Here is a 19,190-nt window from a genome sequence, read left to right on the forward strand (position 1 = left end):
AAATAAAAATAGATACTATGCGTCTATGCCCATAAGCTTTTGAAAAATACCCCACGGCCATACACACCGGAAATTTCCCGTCATTTTCATCTCCGGAGCTAATACCCCATGGCCTCCGAACCTGATCCTTCAGAATCCCGAACCCAAAGGTCCCATTTCTCTCTTTCTCTATGTTTATGCTTGTGCTCGTTCTGATTGTTGGTCATTTATTGATGAGACATGTTTGGATGCCTAGAAAATATGGGAAAGAATACGGACGAAAATGCGTGTCATTGGTTCATTTACTTTGTTTTTAGTTATTTAATTCCTGGGTACTAAAAAGATAGTAACAAATTTATTTGTTTCCTCGCAGTTTCTCAGGATCTCTCTGCTTTCCTTCTGTTACAGTTTTGTTTGTTTCCATATGAGGTTTTAGCTAATTTCCATACTTTTGCTGGGATATTAAATGCTACTTTACGTTTTATTTAATTGTGATCACTTATATTGTTGCTGTTTCAAGTTAGCCTCTGATCGATCACACTTTGACATTTTGCATTTTTAGCAAAAAAAAAGAACATTGAATATAAGGCACAATACAAATAGTAAAGGGTAAAATGTAAAAGTATCAATCAAACGAAGTCTTAGTACCAAGATTTGGTAGACATAGAGAATATACATCAGCTATCATAATGTAGGCAATTTGAGTTTAACTGTTGATGTATGATACTGTGAAATAAGGGAAAAAATGGATATTGCTGAGAAGTTTCCACTTTTGCTGCTTCAGACATAAACTACGTGATAATAACTCTCTATTTAGATATTTAAGCTGATATTGTCTTTGTTATTCTTGATGATGATACATTGGTAGTGCTTGTAATGCATGTAAGTTTAACGAACTTTTTTCCGTTATTTTTTGTTGCAGGCACAAATGCCCTGCATGCTATAAACAATTTAAGAGAAAGCTGCATCTTATAGAGCATATGAAAATCTCGTACCATTCAGTTCATCAACCTAGATGTGGGGTGTGCCAAAAGCACTGCAAATCTTTTGAATCAGTACGAGAACATATTAGTGGTGAGATAATATGCATGTTCATTCTCATTTGTCAATTTTTATTGTGTAAGTATCTCATCTCTTTCCTTTTACTTAGGTCCATTGGCAAAGTCAAATTGTTCGAAGATTTTTTTGAACCAAGGTTGTAATCTTTGTTTAAAAGTTCTGGATAGCCCTGCTGCCCTTAATGAACATAAACAAAAGTGCTGCCTAAATGCTCCTGTTCCCCTTGTAAGTAGCCCAGTGAAACTATTAAAATGCTAAAATAGAATCTTATCAATGATGGAGCTTTCCCCCCTCCCTCCTTCTTTATTTGTCTATACCAATATGTTATATATGTCCTTTGGACATATGTTTGACTATATTTCTCTTGTATTTTGTGTTTTGGATGTCTTATTTGTAAGTTATATGATAAAATGAATCATGAAAACAAGTAAAAAGTACATTTTGGTTAAAGTTGAGTAACTGGTGCATAGTGACCTTTCTAATCACATTCATACTGCAGAATAACTTGTTTTGAGTTGTTATTTAATTCATTGCCAAATCTAACCTAAATATTATGTTGACTGTTGCAGGGAACAAAGATCGTGCCTTGTATAGAATCTCATGTTATTATGTCAGGTTCAATTATGGATGCAAAGCACAATGGTAAAGGTCATAGAGCCATTGCTATGGATTGTGAAATGGTTGGTGGTGGTAGTGATGGATCAATTGACCTTTGTGCTAGGGTATGTCTTGTTGATGAAGATGAGAATCTAATTTTCCACACATATGTTCGACCACAAATTCCTGTCAGTAATTATAGGTACCATGCTCCATATTGTATTTGATTTAATAAGGTCTTTTTAAAGGAATAGTTCCTTTATTTCCATATATATGTTTCAGATATGAAGTAAATGGGGTAACAGAAGACCATTTGAGAGATGCCATGCCACTTAACGAAGTGCAAGATAAAATATTGAAAATTCTGCACAATGGAGAGTCTGTTGGAAGGATACGCCTAGATGGGGGAAAGGGTAGGCTTCTTGTGGGTCATGGGATACAGCATGATTTGGACTGCTTGAGAATGAAATATCCTGGCCAGCTGCTGAGGTATATTGAACTATTTCTGTCGCTATAAACGCAGCAAGCCATCTAAATTTCTTCTTGAGGAATGAATTTGTTGAAGCTGGTGTCTGTAATTTTATTGGAACCCTATGTGATGTCATTTCTTGTGTTTCCTCGCTCATTTGATGGTATAACTTAGTTCACTTCTAGATGAAACATATCCAAGATATAACTACTTTAAGCGTTAACAAAATTAACTCGTTCTGTTGTGTTTTGCATCTCATCTAATCCTATACTTTGTTTGTTAATCACTTTTGACCTTTATCTAAGGATTTAATTGGCTTTGTAAGGAAAGGATGCATTGCATTGTCTAGTCAAACAGAGTGGAAAAATAAAGTGTAGAAGAATTGGGATAATTTTATATTGTCCTGCTGTTTTTACTTTCTGATTTGACATGGACTTCTTTCAACAACCCCTCCCCCCTTCCTGCCCTTTTTCTTCATTTCTTTTATCTTATTAAAGATGTTGTGCAGAAATGTCCTCCCTTACATGGGCTTTTCTATTGTGCAGGGACACTGCAAAATACCGTCCGTTGGTGAAAACAAATCTTCTTAGTCACTCACTGAAGCACCTTACCAAAACATATCTAGGGCAAGTTACTATTTCAGGATCTATTTCACATTTTGGAGTTATTTCTTGCTCATCAAATTTGCTGCTGCTGCTCACTGTATCTTCTTTCTTGTTACACCCTTTTCCTCTAGCATCAACGTGCATTGTTTTACAGGTATGATATCCAGTCAGGCATTCACGATCCATATGAAGATTGTATCTCTGTGATGAGACTGTACAAGAGAATGCGTGGCCAAGACCACCAGGTGGAAGGACTTGGAAATGAAAAAGCAAATAGTGGCTTCGATTCTATTAGATCCACAGAACTAGAGAAGCTGACTCCAGATGAGCTATATGAGATCTCTATATCTGATTACAAGTGTTGGTGTCTAGACTTGAGCAAGGAATGCAGCCTTGGCAGCTGATTTTCCCATTTTTTTTTTCAACTGAACATTTTAGTCGTGGCAGGGCATGTTAAGAAGTGTCTGCCATTTGTGCTGTGTCCCCTTAGTGTGGGCTTCATTTGGGCTTTTAGAACTTTTCGAATTTGACAGGAGAGCAGTAAAGAAAAGAGGATAGAGGAGAGAAGTGAAAACAAGCAAGTCACAATAGAAAGTCCACTTGCAACCGTTTGGATTGTATATATAACAAGAGAAACTATGGAGACGGTTGATGTTTTCGATGTAATGTGATTGTAGAAAATATAATTATTGGAAGAGAACATTGCAACATTTGTAAATGTCAATTGCTGCTAATCTTCTTAATTCTTTCTTATTTGAAGTAGAGTAAGTTTCAAAATCCAATGTCATTATTGGATGCTGAGTTCATTATTTCTGTCATTATGACCTTCGCTGTTTTCCCTCTTAAGGATGTTGGGCAGCAACCTTAGACTAATGGGTGTTTTTAAGCTTCACCCATACCATCTCGGCCCATCAATTATTAATGATAGACAAAAATAATTCATTAAGAAGCTTAGTGCCATGACTTAAAATGGAACAAACGGGCGAACAACACCACCACCTCGTCACGTGTACAAACGTTTGGCTTTACTTCCTGGGTTAAAATAAGACATGGTTGATTGGCTTTGTCCAATTTGTTAGTAAAACCCACGTTAGTACGCAATCCATAATTAATTGACTTCTAAAAGCAAATATCTTTGTAATGTTAAATCAACTACTATTATAAGTGGCGTTACTGTTTCCATTCCATCTCAAAATGATAAGTGAACATGCATGTAGAAGGAAGTTAAAAAATTCGTTTGATATGAAAAGCATCAAAATTTTGACCCAACTAGTTGATTAGGCAATGACCCAAAGCAGAGGGAAAATTAAACAGGCAGCCCCCAAAATTGACTGAGCCCTTAATCGAGTCAAACGCAAGCACAAGGCCCTTTAACAGATTCCCCAAATCGAAAAGAAACCCCATGGCAAAAGAAACGCCATCTCCCTTTTCCACCCTTTTATATTTTCTTGCAATCAAGGCGTCCCCGTAAACAATCTTGGTCCCCGAGTTAAAAGAGAAACAACCAAAAACAAAGGGCCCTCGACTCGACTCGCTGGTCGACCCAGTCCACTGTAAACACTAGTGTTAATAAAACGCCATTGGACCACCACCTTGCGGCGGCAGTTGCAGCGGCAGCCGGCATGGCGGTGTCCATACAGGCGGCGAGTCCGGTATGGGAGTCGGTGCTGGAGCAGACTAAGTCTGCTCAGGACAAGAACAGTGACCCACTTCTCTGGGCGGTTCAGCTCAGTTCTAGCCTTAACTCCGCTGGGGTTTCTTTGCCTTCGATTGACCTGGCTCACCTCCTTGTCTCCCACATCTGCTGGGATAATCACGTGGCCATCACGTGGAAGTACCTGGAGAAGGCCATGACTGTCAAATTTGTTCCTCCTATTCTCGTCCTCGCCCTTCTCTCGACCAGGTCATTTTCCATTGTTTTGTTTTAATTTGTTTATATATATTTATTTATACAAAATAAATAGGGTTTGATGATATTTGTCACTGTGTTGTTTGATCTTGTTATGAGGATATTTTTGTTATTTCATTTTTTTTATTGGTGACTATGTTGCTTGGTTTTGGGTTTTTGAGCTTAGTGGATTTGTAAGTTAATAGTATCGTTTATTTTGATAGCCTTTTGTTTAAGTTTGGTAACACAATAATATACTGCAGTTCATGGGAATAAGGGATGCTGTAGATTTTGTTTACTTTTTGTCTGTAAGAATTAGCCCTGTATTTGGGTGTCACACCCTACCATGGCTGCCTATTATGATTTCATTTCAAATCTGAAAGCCGGTGTACAAGATGATTGTACATATTAACATGTATGTATGTATGTATGTATGTATGTATGTGTGTGTGTGTGTGTGTGCGTGTGCGTGTTTGGTATTCCTGCCGTGAGGAAGTGAGGGGAGGTGCTGAGTTGTGGCAAAGTTGAGTTGTTATGATGAATATGGGTTCATTGTTCTAAGGACCTGTTCGGAAGAACTGTTTTTTTCATTCATTCTGTCCTTTGTTTTATGGCTTTCAATCAAAGTACAAAATATGATAAAGGCCAATATCCTTAAGAAAATAAACTCATTATTATGTTTCCTTATCGAAGGTTAAATATAGTATTTGGTTTTGTTTTTCTTTCTTTTAATGCCTATTGGTGTTCCAAAAGTTTTTCTTAATCTAACACTCATTTGCTATTGAGCGAACAAAAGTTCGAGGATATCTGACAATCTATTGTGTTTTGGTTGCTTATTTCTCTGGGTTGTGGTTTTTTCTTCTATGTGTCACTGCTGGTTTTGAAAGAAATTTTCTGCCTCATTGGGATTTTTTTTTTTAGATTGCAATCTTAAAATAGCTATATGTTGGGTTTCCTGGGAAAAATATTAATCTTTAAGTCCTCCACCAGCACATATTGTCCAACAATGGGTGGCCTGTGCAGTCATGATTTTGTGGAAGATACCTATTTATGCGCCATTTGTTTTACTAAAACTGATAATTTACGTTTGGTGTCTATGACAGGGTTATTCCAAATCGTAAGTTTCATCCAGCGGCATATCGGCTTTACATGGAACTCCTTAGGAGGCATACCTTTTCACTTAAATGTCAAATCAATAAGCCAAATTATCAAAAGTAAGCTCCAAATTTAAACCCCCCTCCTTTTTTTTATGCTAAATAATATTAAATAAAACTATATGGCATGTGACTAAATAATGAAACCTAAATTATGTCAGCTGTTATTCTATGAAAATGGTTTGATCTGATTGTGTAAACTCCTCCACCTCTGCCAACTTATTGCTTCATATCATTTTGGGACAATTAACTCTGCTACTGCATTAAGTATTAACATAAGTTTCTGGTGAAATTACAGGACCATGAAATCAATAGATGATGTTCTTCATCTTTCCCAGATATTTGGCCTTCAAGTGTCTGAACCTGGTCTGCTTCTAGTTGAATTTGTTTTTTCAATTGTATGGCAACTGCTTGATGCATCACTAGATGATGAAGGGTTGCTGGAACTTACACCAGAAAGGAGATCAATATGGCCTACTGTAACCCAAGACATGGAAATAGATACTCCTGATAACTTTAATGAGAAGAGAAATGAGCAGCATGATGTAATGTATAAAGGAAATACTACAATGGCTATTGAGATTATTGGGGAGTTTCTGCAAAACAAAGTAACTTCAAGGATTCTTTTCTTGGCACGGAGAAACATGTAAGAATTCATATCTGTTATTAATTTTCTTTCTGTTCAGGCACTGTGGTGCTAGTTATATCTTATGAATAAGAGGGAAATGGTAAAAACAAGTGCAGTTCATGTGGTGTCTTGTCACTTTATGTAATGCCATAATTTGTGCAAGAATTTGATTTACTGAACTTCGGATGGGTTGCTTGTTATACTTTGAGTTATTGATTAAGATGTGACTAACTCACATATTCTGTTACTTTTCTTAGGCCATCACATTGGGGAGCTTTCATTCAGCAATTAAGCATTCTTGCAGCACAGTCAGTGGCATTGAGGAATTCAAAACATGTAACTCCAGATGCCCTTCTGCAGCTGACATCTGATACACGTAAGGTTCTGTCTCGGGAATGTAAAATAATATCACAAGAAGAGTTTCATGCTATCATAGGCTCCGGGAGTCTTACATCTTCATCTGGTCAATGTCATGGGACTAGTCCTTCTGCTCATTGGCTTCCTATTGATCTTTTTCTTGAGGATGCTATGGATGGATCACAGGTGGCTGCTACTGGTGCTGTCGAAAGGCTTACTGGTACTTGTTAATAGTTATCTTCAGATGCTTGATTTATTGCTCTATTTAAAGCAGAAAGAATATTTCTTTTATCATGTTAGTAAGGCAGAGTCAATCTTGCAGGTTTAGTAAAGGCTTTACAGGCAGTCAATGGTACCACATGGCATGATACGTTTCTAGGTCTATGGATTGCAGCTTTAAGGCTTGTTCAAAGGGTAAGAATTTGTACAAACTTGATTGAACTCTTGTTAACCTACAACCATCATTCATCCCCTTTTTACTGAGAAGAAAATTGTTGAATATACATGCATAAGTACGTGTGTGTGCACACGCGTGCGTGCGTGCGTGCGTGTGCGTGCGCGTGTGTGTGCTTCCAACATTTCTACTTTAAAAGCTACTTTAAATTTGGTTCTATGTTCTGGTCTTGTACTCTTGTCAATTTGTGAGGGAATTTAACATGATTTGTTGTGACAACCAGTTTGTAATATAGCAATTCTCTGGAAATACTGGAATATTAATATACCACTCTTTATTTTATTTAAAAGTAGAAGAAATGATGTTGAGAAAAAATTAGTTCATCATTGGTGCGGTAGGTTTGTCAAAGGCTCAGTTCTGTTCCAGAGAAGCACGTACATTATGATCTAGAACACATTATATTCCGGTATTTTTTTCCCACTATTTCATGTGTTTAATCTGATCTGCCTTTTCTCTCTATTTTGTTTGTTTCATAGGAAAGGGACATTAGTGAGGGTCCTGTACCTCGCCTAGACACCTGCTTGTGCATGTTATTGTCTATTACGCCACTTGTGGTGGCTAATATTGTTGAGGAAGAGGAAAGTGAATTGATTGATGAAAGTGATTGCAGCCCAACCAATCAAACAAAAGAGAAACAAGCCCCAGGAAGATGTCGGAAGGGTTTAATTTCCAGCTTACAAATGCTGAGTGATTATGAGGCTTTGTTGACTCCACCTCAATCAGTTCGTTCAGTAGCCAATCAGGCTGCTGCCAAGGCAATCATGTTTATTTCTGGTGTCACAGTTGGTAATGGATACTATGAGTGCATGAGCATTAATGACATGCCCATGAACTGCTGTAAGCACTAATATCCTTGATCTTTGATATATGAAGGTTACCGATCTATTAAGGCAGTTCTGAGATGTGTTCTTGCATAAATCAAGTTTACTGCATGCTCTTACTGAGCAGTTCAAGAGCAACAGTGCTAGCTAATTCTTTATTATTTCAAAATTTTGTGAAGTTCCCCTCAAGAATATGCCCTCTTATAAAATTAAGTCATGCAATTAATATAGGGGGTTTTGATTGTTTGATCTGGTTGTTTTGTCGACTGTGTTACTTTGGTTGATCATGATTCAGGAAGATTATCTTGAACCTCTCTCTCTGTCACTCTTGATATTAGGTTTCTTTTATGAAAATTTTGTTGATTTTTTTCTCTTATTCAGGTATGACAGATTTTATTTGTTCTGTTTTCTAATTGTGTTCTGTCTGTTCATAGCTATTTCTTTCATTAAATTTTGTTTTTCTAGCTAATGCATTTTCCAACCTTTTCATGTTGTGGAATATTTTCAGTTTGGTTTATTTTATAATATTATGTATGCATTGCAGCTGGAAACATGCGGCATCTGATTGTTGAGGCTTGTATTGCCAGAAATCTATTGGACACATCAGCATATATCTGGCCAGGCTATGTAAACGCACGTGCCAATATACCCTGTAGTGTTCCTAGTCAAGTGCCTGGTTGGTCATCTCTGATGAAAGGATCCCCTTTAACTCCAACGTTAATAAATGCTTTGATTGCAACTCCAGCTTCTAGGTATGCTGTAACGTATTTATCCTTTAGATGAATTTTGTTTTGCCTTTGCTTTACTAAAGGGGGAGTGTAAGGTGGCTTGGTTGCATAGTTGCTACCCATTTTCTTTTATTGTCCCAAAGAGTAAGATGGGGCTGTTGACCCAAACATCAAACTGTGAACCCTGATACTATCCATGTGAGAGAGTTATCATCACCTTTTTTGCTCCAGTCAGAGTGACAATAAAATTCATGGAATAGATCCATCCATTAATCTTTTATTATGTTCTGGTATCTGAAAGGAGAAGGCATGATTTTTATGAGCTTGTTCATATTTTCTGTTCCTTGGCTATTAAGTTTTGTAAGTTTCTTATAACACCATTTGAATTTTGCCAGAATGTCTTTCAGCAACACTGGATTCGTTATGTATTTGCTTGCCCTTTTGCTGTTCACAAATGATTATTCTTTTTGCTCATTTGTATGAGTTTGAATGATCTGTGATCCTGCTATTTAATGTTATTAGAGTCAAAGGTCTAATTTGGTAGCTTATGGATTGGATGGAAGAAATATGTTGACAAGTCAATCATATCATAATACCCTAGGGTTACTATATACAGCTCAGCAGTTGGTTGTATGGAATTTGGATTTAATATTTGCTGATTTAATATTATTTCCCGTTATTGCCCACATTTAGTATGGTTTTCGTTTTGCTCTTAGGTGTTTGCATGATGAGGCTACATTTGAAGTTTATTAGTTGTAAGGTGGCTTAGTTATAGTGTCTTTCAGCATCGAAGAATCATCTTTTTTTTCTTTTCTTTTTAATTTCCCTATGATTATTTTCTTTATCATACTTTAAGTTCCTACATATGATATGCTTAAACAAATACGTGCATACAGAAGTTAGAATTATGTGTCTCTGTGCCACAGATTCTGGGTGTTTTTCTCATTATTCTGTGTCTGTGTCTGTATGTTGGTGAGGATAGCAAGTGTGTTGACTGATTAACTGTAGTATCCAAGTAATCTGCTGGATATGACCTGGTCTTCAGTTACAGCCTTCTTTTTCCTGAGGCCAGGTATATGAGATGCTCTTTTTTGTAAATTTACCCAGTGCTAAAGCAACTGAATTTAAGCTCATGGATTTGATGGAAGCTTAGCAGAGATCGAGAAAATCTATGAGATTGCAACCAAAGGTTCTGATGATGAGAAGATATCTGCTGCTAGCATTCTTTGTGGGGCATCTCTAGTTCGTGGTTGGAATATACAGGTAATTTGACAGAAGGTCACTTCCCACAAATTGCTTTACAGTCACATAATCTGTCACTATCATTCTTAAGTGCTTCAGAAGTTTGTTTATCCTTTTTTTTTTGTTTATTTTTTTTTCTATTCATACTAATTTTTTATTTCATTTTGTTCTCCTTTGTTTGCAGGAACACACCATTCTCTTTATTGCAAGTGTGCTGTCACCACCAGTTCCTGCCGATTATTCTGGGAGTGATAGCCATTTGATCAATTATGCTCCATTGTTGAATGTTCTTCTTGTTGGAATATCTCCTGTAGACTGTGTCCAGATCTTCTCTTTACATGGCATGGTAGGTTTGATTTTTCAGGATCCATGTTTTCTGCTGGCTTATATGTGAATGTTTATGTGCGTTATACAAACCAAAGAAAGGTCAACGGAGCTAGTTTTTAAACAAGTTTGCTGAAAAGATCCTCTCCTATATTGCAAATAAATGATATATTGGTTTTTCCCTATTTGTATAGAACTGAGCGTAATCCCTTTCTTAATGTCTTTGTAATAGTGGACCATTAAAAAATTTATTCAGCTGTTCCTTTCTGAATCGACAGAGACAATATGTTGCATGAATAATGAGGCAGTTTTTAAACAAGTTTGCTGAAAAGATCCTCTCCTATATTGCAAATAAATGATATATAGGTTTTCCCCTATTTGTATAGAACTGAGCGTAATCCCTTTCTTAATGTCTTTGTAATAGTGGACCATTAAAAAATTTATTCAGCTGTTCCTTTCTGCATCGACAGAGACAATATGTTGCATGAATAATGAGGCATGCCTTTTGGCAAACGTTCACATAAGAAAAGAGAGGATAGCAAAGGGCGGTCTGTTGGAAGGAGAAAACACTATGTGCTCTAGACCCTGATGTTATTTGATTTTCTTGTCAGGTTCCTCTACTTGCTGGTACACTGATGCCGCTTTGTGAGGTTTTTGGGTCAACTGCTCCCACTGTTTCATGGACTCTGCCCACGGGGGAAGAGCTGACTAGTCATGCGGTGTTCACCAATGCATTTACTCTTCTACTGAGATTATGGAGGTTTGATCACCCACCTCTTGAACATGTGATGGGAGATGCAACACCAGTGGGATCCCAACTAAGTCCTGATTATCTGTTGCTGGTTCGAAACTCTAAATTATCAGCTTTTGGAAAAGCACCAAAGGATCGTTTGAAAATTAAAAGACTGTCAAAAATTTTAAATTTCTCTTTGGATATCATATTTATGGATTCCTTTCCCAAGTTAAAATGCTGGTACCGGCAGCATCAAGAATGTATTGCTTCCACCTTGTCAGAACTTGTGCAAGGGACCCCTGTTCATCAGATTGTTGATGCACTCCTCAATATGATGTTCAGGAAGATAAGCAGGGGTGGTCAGTCTTTAAATTCGACAACTTCTGGAAGTAGTAGTTCTTCTGCATCTGGTGGCGAGGATGTTTATGTAAGACTAAAAGTGCCTGCATGGGATATCCTGCAAGGAACTCCCTATGTGCTTGATGCTGCTCTGACAGCGTGTGCCCATGAAAGACTCTCACCCCGTGAACTGGCTACAGGTTTATCCATTTTCTTTCTCTTGCTTAAAAGCAGGCATATACATGGAACATATATTGGTAGGATATGAACAACTTATTGAGGGAGAGAGTTATAGATCTTATTGTCAAGTTAAAGTGGGTTCAATCTCATAACATGAATACTGGGGCTGACATTTTAGGCATAATTTTTTAATGACTTTTATATGCTTCTTCTTGATCTATTGGGGCTAATTGCTGGTATTTTGCAGAAGTTTAATTTCTGTGCATACTATTGTTTCCAAAATATGATATTCCATTTAGGTTGACAATCTATGTTGATTTCTGAAAAGTAAATAATGTGAATGCAATATAGTGCATAGGAGTTGTTGCAAACTGTTTACCATGCATAATCTAAACAATCACACATAGGATTTATGGAAATAGTCTTTATAAGTTGCTGAAAGGTATCCTGTATCTTTCATAAACACAACTAGTGATGTTTCTGTACTAACCAAACTAAGAAAATGGCATATCCTGTTCTTCCACATATCTATGTTTTTTTGCAACATAAATTTTTTGCCTGCAATATCTCAGGACTCAAAGATCTTGCTGATTTCCTTCCGGCAACCCTGGGCACCATTGTCAGCTACTTTTCTGCTGAAGTAACGCGAGGTATATGGAAGCCAGCTTTTATGAATGGAACAGATTGGCCAAGTCCTGCAGCAAATTTATCCATGGTTGAGCAGCAAATCAAAAAAATTTTAGCTGCCACTGGTGTTGATGTCCCTAGCCTTGCCGTAGGTATTACTTTGTGCCATTATATTTGTTCCTTGCCCTAGTATTAGTTTCTGGAGAAATGATAATTTTTTATTGACCTGCATCTCCAGAAGTGGTTTTTGAGCAAAAGTTGCATCAGTTGTACTGGCCGCTGTACAGCTTTTCTGTATCTTTAAATGTAATTAAGAAGAAAATAGGAAGGAAAGGATTGGAAGTTCTTTGTGTGTTAATGATTTTCCTCTCTGAATGGAAACAGGAATTGAAGGTGAATCTAATAAAATTACGATCATGTACTTTAGACACAGATCTGCCACCAGTGGTTTAGGTGGATCCTTGCAATTTTAACAAATGTTGGAAAAATGAATTCTACTCCAAGTTTACGTAGGGAATGTTATCATTTGACAGATCTGTTAGCTAATTCTGTCGCAATCTTTTATTTTTGCTTGCAGGTGGGAGCTCTCCGACTATGCTTCCTTTGCCCTTGGCTGCCCTTGTTAGCCTCACAATAACCTATAAACTTGATAAAGCCTCTGAACGCTTCCTTATATTGATTGGCCCAGCGTTGAATTCCCTGGCTGAAGGCTGTCCCTGGCCATGCATGCCCATCATAGCCTCACTATGGGCTCAGAAGGTTAAGCGTTGGAATGATTTCCTTGTGTTCTCAGCATCTCGTACTGTCTTCCACCACAGTAGTGATGCTGTAGTTCAGCTTCTCAGGAGTTGCTTCACATCTACTCTCGGATTAAGCCCTTCTATCATTTACAGCAATGGTGGAGTGGGTGCTCTCCTTGGCCATGGATTTGGCTCTCACTTCTGTGGGGGAATGTCTCCAGTTGCCCCAGGGATTCTATACTTACGAGTGCATCGATCAGTCAGAGATATCATGTTTATGACAGAAGAAATTGTGTCTCTTTTGATGTCTTCTGTAAGAGAGATTGCCAGTAGTGGGTTATCCCAGGAGAAAGCAGAGAAATTGAAAAAGACAAAGTTTGGACTGAGATACGGGCAAGTTTCTCTTGGTGCAGCAATGACACGGGTCAAACTTGCTGCATCACTTGGGGCTTCATTGGTCTGGCTATCAGGTGGATTAAGCTTGGTCCAATCTTTGATCAAAGAAACATTACCTTCTTGGTTTATATCAGCCCATGCTCCAGAAAAGGATGGCGGGGAACCTGGAGGTGTAGCTGCCATGCTGGGGGGTTATGCACTTGCATACTTTGCGGTGCTTTGCGGGACCTTTGCGTGGGGTGTCGACTCGGCCTCCCCAGCATCGAAACGGCGACCAAAGGTTCTTGGGGCACACTTGGAATTTCTTGCGAGTGCATTGGATGGGAAAATATCGCTGGGATGTGATTCTGCCACTTGGCGTGCATATGTAACGGGGTTTGTGAGCTTGATGGTCTCTTGCACACAGAAGTGGGTTTTGGACGTCGATGTCGATGTTTTGAAAAGGCTGAGCAACGGATTGAGGCAGTGGAGTGAGGAAGAACTGGCTATGGCGTTGTTGGGACTTGGTGGTGTGGGAGCCATGAGCGCAGCTGCCGAATTGATTATTGAAATCGGAGTTTAAATTTTTGTCAGAAGCCCTTAGTATAGACAACTTTTATCCGATGAATTGATGTTGCTTTCGTGTAAAGATCATAGCATAGGGAGTTCTAACAGGGAACTGAACGAAGCTGAATCTAATTACACTCTTGTAAATATGGTTCAAAACATCTTTCTTCTTGTTTTGTTTCAATTTAGTCCTTTTCATCGACTCCACTATTTGAATGGTTGCAAAGATATTTTACTGAACAGAGACACTTCCAACTCTGAAATAGCCAGCCTTCAATCAAGTGGTTACCCTTGGGCCGGTTTGGAAATGTTTCTATCCAAGTCTTTTCCTTTGTTGCACTTTGATTTTTGGTTTTTATTTTTTTAATGTACTCTTTTTTATTTCAAATTAAATGTTCGCTTTTATTTTTTTACATAATAATAAAATTAAGTTTGATCATTATTTATAATCATAAGTTTTGAAAAGTAACAATGAAATTAACTTGAAAAGTAATCCCAATGTTTGGAGAAGCGGTAAAAAGAAAAGAAGAAAATTGATAATGGCTGCTCCAGGTGGGCGCAAATGCAAAAATTGAACAAGTAGAGGGGTGAAAATGTAGTGACTCCCCAACACACAAACAATCGTTTATAATCAACGGAAATGTCCCAAATTGGAAGTGCTCCTTCTCTCTCTCTCTCTCTCTCAGTGTTTGTCGCAAGCAAAAATGGAGGCAAACTTGCTCCCGCTATCAGGCGCACCTCCCTTACAATCCTTTCTTTCACCCACTAACGTGCGCATCTCCAGTTTAAAAACCACTTGCCCATCTGGAGCAGGTTAGTTCCCATAAACTCACTGTTTTACTCTCAAAGAACCAATCAAGCTTTTTGTTTGCTCAAAATTCGTTCTCTTTTTCTTTGTGAACAACGTATAATTTACAGTTTTGAGAAGGAGCATGAACAAAGAAGAGCAACTTCTGGAAGGGATGCCAAAGGAGTATTACGATGATGTATGTTACTCTTTTTGCTCAACCGGTTTTTCCCTTATTTTTTTTCCTATTTTTTATTCTATATAATTTTTGGGTGCTTTACTCTCTGGTTAGTATAGGTAAATGGGTTTTCAAGTTTTGCGATATCTGGGTCACTTCTAAATTAGCTATTACTTCTCTGAAAAAGAACAGAAGAGGCTATTACTACACACCAAATTGTGATTACTTATGCAGGTTTTTGCATGTTTATGTATACCCACATGTGTTCTAGAAATAGATTGGAATATGGTACTATTTGCAGATAATTTTACCTTTTGACTTGTGAGTTGTAGCTTGAAAATTGATTCGTTGATTACATATATGTATATCTAAAATTTAAAAGAATTGTTCTTTTATGAAATGAATGTGTAAATTTTTCAGGATACTGGCATAAATGTGTTTTCATTGGATTAGTTTGTGAATTCTGTTGATCTTTGGTCACTGCAGTTGGCCTGAATTGTTTGTAATGCCTACTCAGAAACTGGCTTTGATAATATCTTGGTTAGGAATGGCAAGCCAGACAACGGGAAAAGACAAAGGAGTTACATAGAAGACGTCGAGAGGAAGAGGAAGAAGAGGAACAAAAGATTGAAGAGTATCGTGAAATTGGCATGCGTTTGATGGGGTACCCAGAAGAAGATGTCAGAAAAGCAAGAAAATTAGTTTCAAGCTTCATTAGGGCTGAAGAAGAGGTGGAAGAGGTAGGGTGTGTGTGTCTGTGTATTTCTAGAGCCAAAAGCCAGTTCATTACAACAGTTTAATTTTGTCTCAGAATAAGGTTTTAAGATAATGAAAATGTTCTAATCGAATTTCTTTTCCTCTGGTAAAGTTTCTAACAAGGATAAGAATAATACAGCTGTGTTGGACTTACTTTTTGCATTATTGTCAAAAGTCCGGCTGTGTTGACTGAGGTTTAACAGCAATTGGCTTGGGAACTTCTTTGTTTTAAGCATGCATAAAAATTTGAAAACACTCATTTTAGCATCTTTGTCTTCCAAGAAACTGAAGTAAAACTTTGGAAACTCTTAGAATAACCTAATATTTGACCAGATTATAAACACCAGGGCACACAATTCCTAAAGTTTTCTTTCTTCTGCTGAACATAATATTGCATGATAAAGAAACTGCATATTTTATTCACATCACTTTGTTTGATGATCATACTCGTACCCATTGATTAACTTTACTCTAATGCAGAAAATTGAGGAGGCTGCGGAGAGAGGTGAACTCACTGAACTTGTGCTAATGGTTATATGGAATCGTCTTGATCTTGCACGGCATGATGTAAGTGGGTTTTTAGTACCTTCCCATTTTGGCAGCCCTTGACTTTACCTATTTCTTTTCCAGCCTTTATTTCAGAGGTTTTATATGTCTGTGCAAAAATTTGCCACAGCTCATTAAAAATTAAACCAACTGTGATACCCATTCTAACGCATTGAGAATTTGATGTACAACTTGGTAAATTTGGGAGTTTCTGGAATCAAAATAACAGCCCTGGAAAATCATCTCAGGGAATGGATAAACACAACTGTGATAACAGTTATCAGATCCTTCAATCAATGATGTTAGTCCTTTTATACCAAGCATGGCATACTTGTTGATTAGGTATATCGAAATTAAACCCAAACTTTATTGCACAAGAGTAGATGCTTTTTTCTTCTCAAAAAGAGACCTGGTATGCCTGGGGGGAAATGATAATTATTGATCTTATGTTACTCTGGCTTAACAATCTGTGTCGGTCACATCGCCTACACCTTGAGCAGTCATAGTTGTTTGGTTACAAATTTTTAATATAATATACAATGTAAACATTATGGAAAAATTGATCGTACCTATCCCAGGCATGAGTAAAAGCACGATGCCTGTGCTCAAGTTTGAGCAGTTTAGCATTAGACCTGGACTATTGCCATTTTATGTGTGCACAAGTGTACTTATTCCATGATGCAGACGTTTCTAGCAAACATCCATATGGATCTTATCTATATTTTTATTTCAATTTAATTTCTGGCAATTCCTGCAATTGGTGAATCAGCTTTGTCCATGTTGTCTACTTGTGTTTACCATAACAGTGCCTGATAAGAAAGGGGTTTAAAAAATAAATTCTCTGCATGAAGTGTTCATTTAATCCATGTAGTGACCTTCAGTTCTGTCTCTAGTGTATAAATTTAATACTTATAACATTTTCCAGGATGAAAAGGATGCCATTAGGAGTCTTGATCTTCTTTACAGAAGAGTTGAGGTATGCACTAGACTAATTATTTTGATTACAGATCAGAATTTGAATTCTGTTTAGAGGGTGTTCCATATGTTGATATACTGGCAATTTGGATTCTGAAAATGATCCTACATTTATTAATTATTTGATTGTAAACTTAACTTGTACCATTCCACACTGGTTTGATGTTCAGTACTTAAAATCTAGAATCTCTATATCATTTTCTGATAAATGTCTCTGACTGTTAGTGATCAAATTCAGAAATACCAAAAGCTTCCTGATGCAGCAATTATTCTTATCTACGTTAACCTTTTACCTCCAACCCTGTTTCTACCTTGTAATATCCACCGCCACCTCGAAAAATCATTTTATTTCATGGATATGGTTGATTTTGGGCTTGCTTTATCTAGGTCAAATTCTCTCAGTAAGATAAAGGGAACACCATTATAATTAACTGTTATCCGTTATAAATACAGGAAATTAGTTTTGGGGAATGAGCCTAAAATGAGGTTACCTAGAAGGTACAGAAAATGCTAAAGGCTGTCAAAATTTTCTGAATTGTCTACTTTGCTGGAGTATTTGGATTCAGCACATTTCATGCAATAAGGAATAGTTTGTTTCTTACACCTCCATTATGTTTATTCAAATTCTTGCTGCTGTTCAACTATTACTACAAAACATTTGAAAAAAAATATCTAAGTTTTTCTTTATGTTTTAGACTGAGATATTGAAACGGGAGGCTACTCCTGCCATGAGACTGCTCAATGATCTCTTGAATATGCATGATGGTTTTAACGATGAAGGATGGCTGAAGGAATGCAAAAAACGCATGGCTGATACTTTTCCGCGGGAGGATCCCTTTAGCATCCTTGTACCAGCTGGGTTTGACATTGATAAGGTATGCTGCGATTGGAAATGCATTTGATTTTTTTATTTTTTTTGAGTTATGAACCTCCGCATGTACATATGGTACTTGTGACACTTGCAATCATATTCCATGAGGGAATCTAACATCTAATGTTTGAGCTGCTTCTCTTTATGCTGATTGTATGGCTACCTATTAGGTTTTAGCCACTGTATTTATACAGCCTGGTGTTCTATCCTTCTTGGTGAGACCAAAGTAGAAAAGGGCAGCACTGAGACATAACGTCCTTGTTGCCTGTGGTTTTAGGAACTCAGAAACGTGCTCACCTGAGAAAGGGATATCCTTCTGAAGTATCAAAGATATCAAATATACAAATAATATAAATATAATAAGTTTATTAAATAGGCATCATCAATTTTTTCTAAATATACAATGACATCTTTAATTATCTATTAGGTTACGTGCTTATAAATGTTATATTGAAGCATGCACCTTCAAATTAACGTTTTATGCCTAACTTTTCTATCAGCATCATGGGCCATTGTCACTGCCACTTGAAGCAGATGTTCTTCTGAGAGTAGATTTTGTAAGAGAGGTGGATGCTTTGCTACAAGAGGTTCGATCGGAACAAAATGAAGCACAAAGCATAGAAGGGCTTGATCCAGAGTCTGTTGCAGTAAGATTGAAGGAACAGGAGAAGAAACGAACCATTCACCAAGTTGAAACTCTGCTAGACTTGGCCATTAATTTGAAGTGGTAGCCTTAGTTTTTCCATTTTTGGGGCCTGATTGTTGGGTTCAGGAGAAAAACAGGCATCCAGTTCTGGTCAGTTTCTGCATATTGGGCAGATTTTGGTTTGTAAGATCCAATGAAACTTGTACTGGTAGCCAGGTATAGCATTTGTACTTCTAGGAGTATATAGTTCGTAGGGTACAGAGAATTAATAGGTGGGAGTATGTATGTGTTTTGAATGCAATTTTGTACTGTGCGGGGGCTTTTCTTCAACTGGATTGCTTTCCGCCTTTGCCGCTATGTGCAATGAAGGTGAAAACATTGAATTACAAGCTTTATGTTTAGAAGTTGAGGCTGGGCATGTTTCAATTATCATGAATATTCAAGACATTGGCAAACATGTGAAATATCATATCTAGCCCATTGCTGGTTTTGCAAGAGTAAGGTCTTGCTGCCTGCAATGGCCAAAATTGAATTTTCAAGTCTCTTCCTCCTTCCATTCCACCAA

The 19,190-nt window shown here is 37.4% G+C and overlaps 3 protein-coding genes across 6 annotated transcripts; all 3 read left to right on the top strand.

The window, feature by feature from the left end:
* Positions 1–16: 16 nt before the first annotated feature.
* On the top strand, positions 17–3,419 carry LOC110413900 (Exonuclease family protein). Of its 4 annotated transcripts, XM_021424920.1 has the most exons (8): positions 44–149; positions 353–408; positions 902–1,053; positions 1,130–1,263; positions 1,608–1,837; positions 1,918–2,124; positions 2,650–2,730; positions 2,864–3,419. In XM_021424920.1, the coding sequence occupies exons 2-8, from the start codon at positions 404–406 to the stop codon at positions 3,111–3,113; spliced, it is 1,059 nt and encodes a 352-aa protein (XP_021280595.1). In that variant the 5' UTR covers positions 44–149; positions 353–403; the 3' UTR covers positions 3,114–3,419. The 4 variants fall into 4 exon arrangements, with proteins under 4 accessions (XP_021280596.1, XP_021280594.1, XP_021280597.1 ...); XM_021424921.1 differs by lacking the exons at positions 353–408; positions 1,130–1,263 and having other exon boundaries at positions 17–149; positions 902–1,098; positions 1,608–1,680; positions 1,760–1,837; XM_021424919.1 differs by lacking the exon at positions 353–408 and having other exon boundaries at positions 17–149.
* A 657-nt stretch (positions 3,420–4,076) lies between these two features.
* Positions 4,077–14,050, top strand: REF4 (reduced epidermal fluorescence 4). Its single transcript, XM_021423921.2, has 12 exons — positions 4,077–4,612; positions 5,701–5,811; positions 6,050–6,397; positions 6,637–6,956; positions 7,059–7,150; positions 7,667–8,027; positions 8,556–8,763; positions 9,888–10,002; positions 10,166–10,327; positions 10,917–11,577; positions 12,130–12,336; positions 12,762–14,050. Exons 1-12 carry the CDS (start codon positions 4,332–4,334, stop codon positions 13,880–13,882), a joined length of 3,987 nt encoding a protein of 1,328 aa, XP_021279596.1. The 5' UTR covers positions 4,077–4,331; the 3' UTR covers positions 13,883–14,050.
* Positions 14,051–14,500: 450 nt separating this feature from the next.
* PAC (pale cress protein (PAC)) lies at positions 14,501–19,029 on the top strand. Its single transcript, XM_021424579.1, has 7 exons — positions 14,501–14,679; positions 14,785–14,852; positions 15,377–15,571; positions 16,068–16,154; positions 17,059–17,109; positions 17,804–17,983; positions 18,480–19,029. Exons 1-7 carry the CDS (start codon positions 14,571–14,573, stop codon positions 18,708–18,710), a joined length of 921 nt encoding a protein of 306 aa, XP_021280254.1. The 5' UTR covers positions 14,501–14,570; the 3' UTR covers positions 18,711–19,029.
* The last annotated feature ends 161 nt before the right edge of the window (positions 19,030–19,190 follow it).

Source organism: Theobroma umbraticum, unplaced genomic scaffold (assembly GCF_002168275.2).
Source record: "Theobroma umbraticum cultivar Fairchild unplaced genomic scaffold, ASM216827v3 scaffold_4.1, whole genome shotgun sequence".
NCBI classification, from domain to species: domain Eukaryota; kingdom Viridiplantae; phylum Streptophyta; class Magnoliopsida; order Malvales; family Malvaceae; genus Theobroma; species Theobroma umbraticum.

What these genes read in the sequence shown, in the direction of transcription:
- LOC110413900 (XM_021424919.1), top strand. Translation starts at nt 109, where the DNA reads ATGGCCTCCGAACCTGATCCTTCAGAATCCCGAACCCAAAG. An exon ending in TCAGAATCCCGAACCCAAAG is followed by an intron (nt 150 to 901) that starts GTCCCATTTCTC and finishes TTTTTGTTGCAG; the next exon opens with GCACAAATGCCCTGCATGCT. An exon ending in TAAATGCTCCTGTTCCCCTT is followed by an intron (nt 1,264 to 1,607) that starts GTAAGTAGCCCA and finishes TGACTGTTGCAG; the next exon opens with GGAACAAAGATCGTGCCTTG.
- REF4 (XM_021423921.2), top strand. Translation starts at nt 4,332, where the DNA reads ATGGCGGTGTCCATACAGGCGGCGAGTCCGGTATGGGAGTCGGTGCTG. An exon ending in TTCTTGGCACGGAGAAACAT is followed by an intron (nt 6,398 to 6,636) that starts GTAAGAATTCAT and finishes TACTTTTCTTAG; the next exon opens with GCCATCACATTGGGGAGCTT. An exon ending in TGCTGTCGAAAGGCTTACTG is followed by an intron (nt 6,957 to 7,058) that starts GTACTTGTTAAT and finishes TCAATCTTGCAG; the next exon opens with GTTTAGTAAAGGCTTTACAG.
- PAC (XM_021424579.1), top strand. Translation starts at nt 14,571, where the DNA reads ATGGAGGCAAACTTGCTCCCGCTATCAGGCGCACCTCCCTTACAATCC. An exon ending in TTCTTTACAGAAGAGTTGAG is followed by an intron (nt 17,110 to 17,803) that starts GTATGCACTAGA and finishes TTTATGTTTTAG; the next exon opens with ACTGAGATATTGAAACGGGA. An exon ending in CTGGGTTTGACATTGATAAG is followed by an intron (nt 17,984 to 18,479) that starts GTATGCTGCGAT and finishes CTTTTCTATCAG; the next exon opens with CATCATGGGCCATTGTCACT.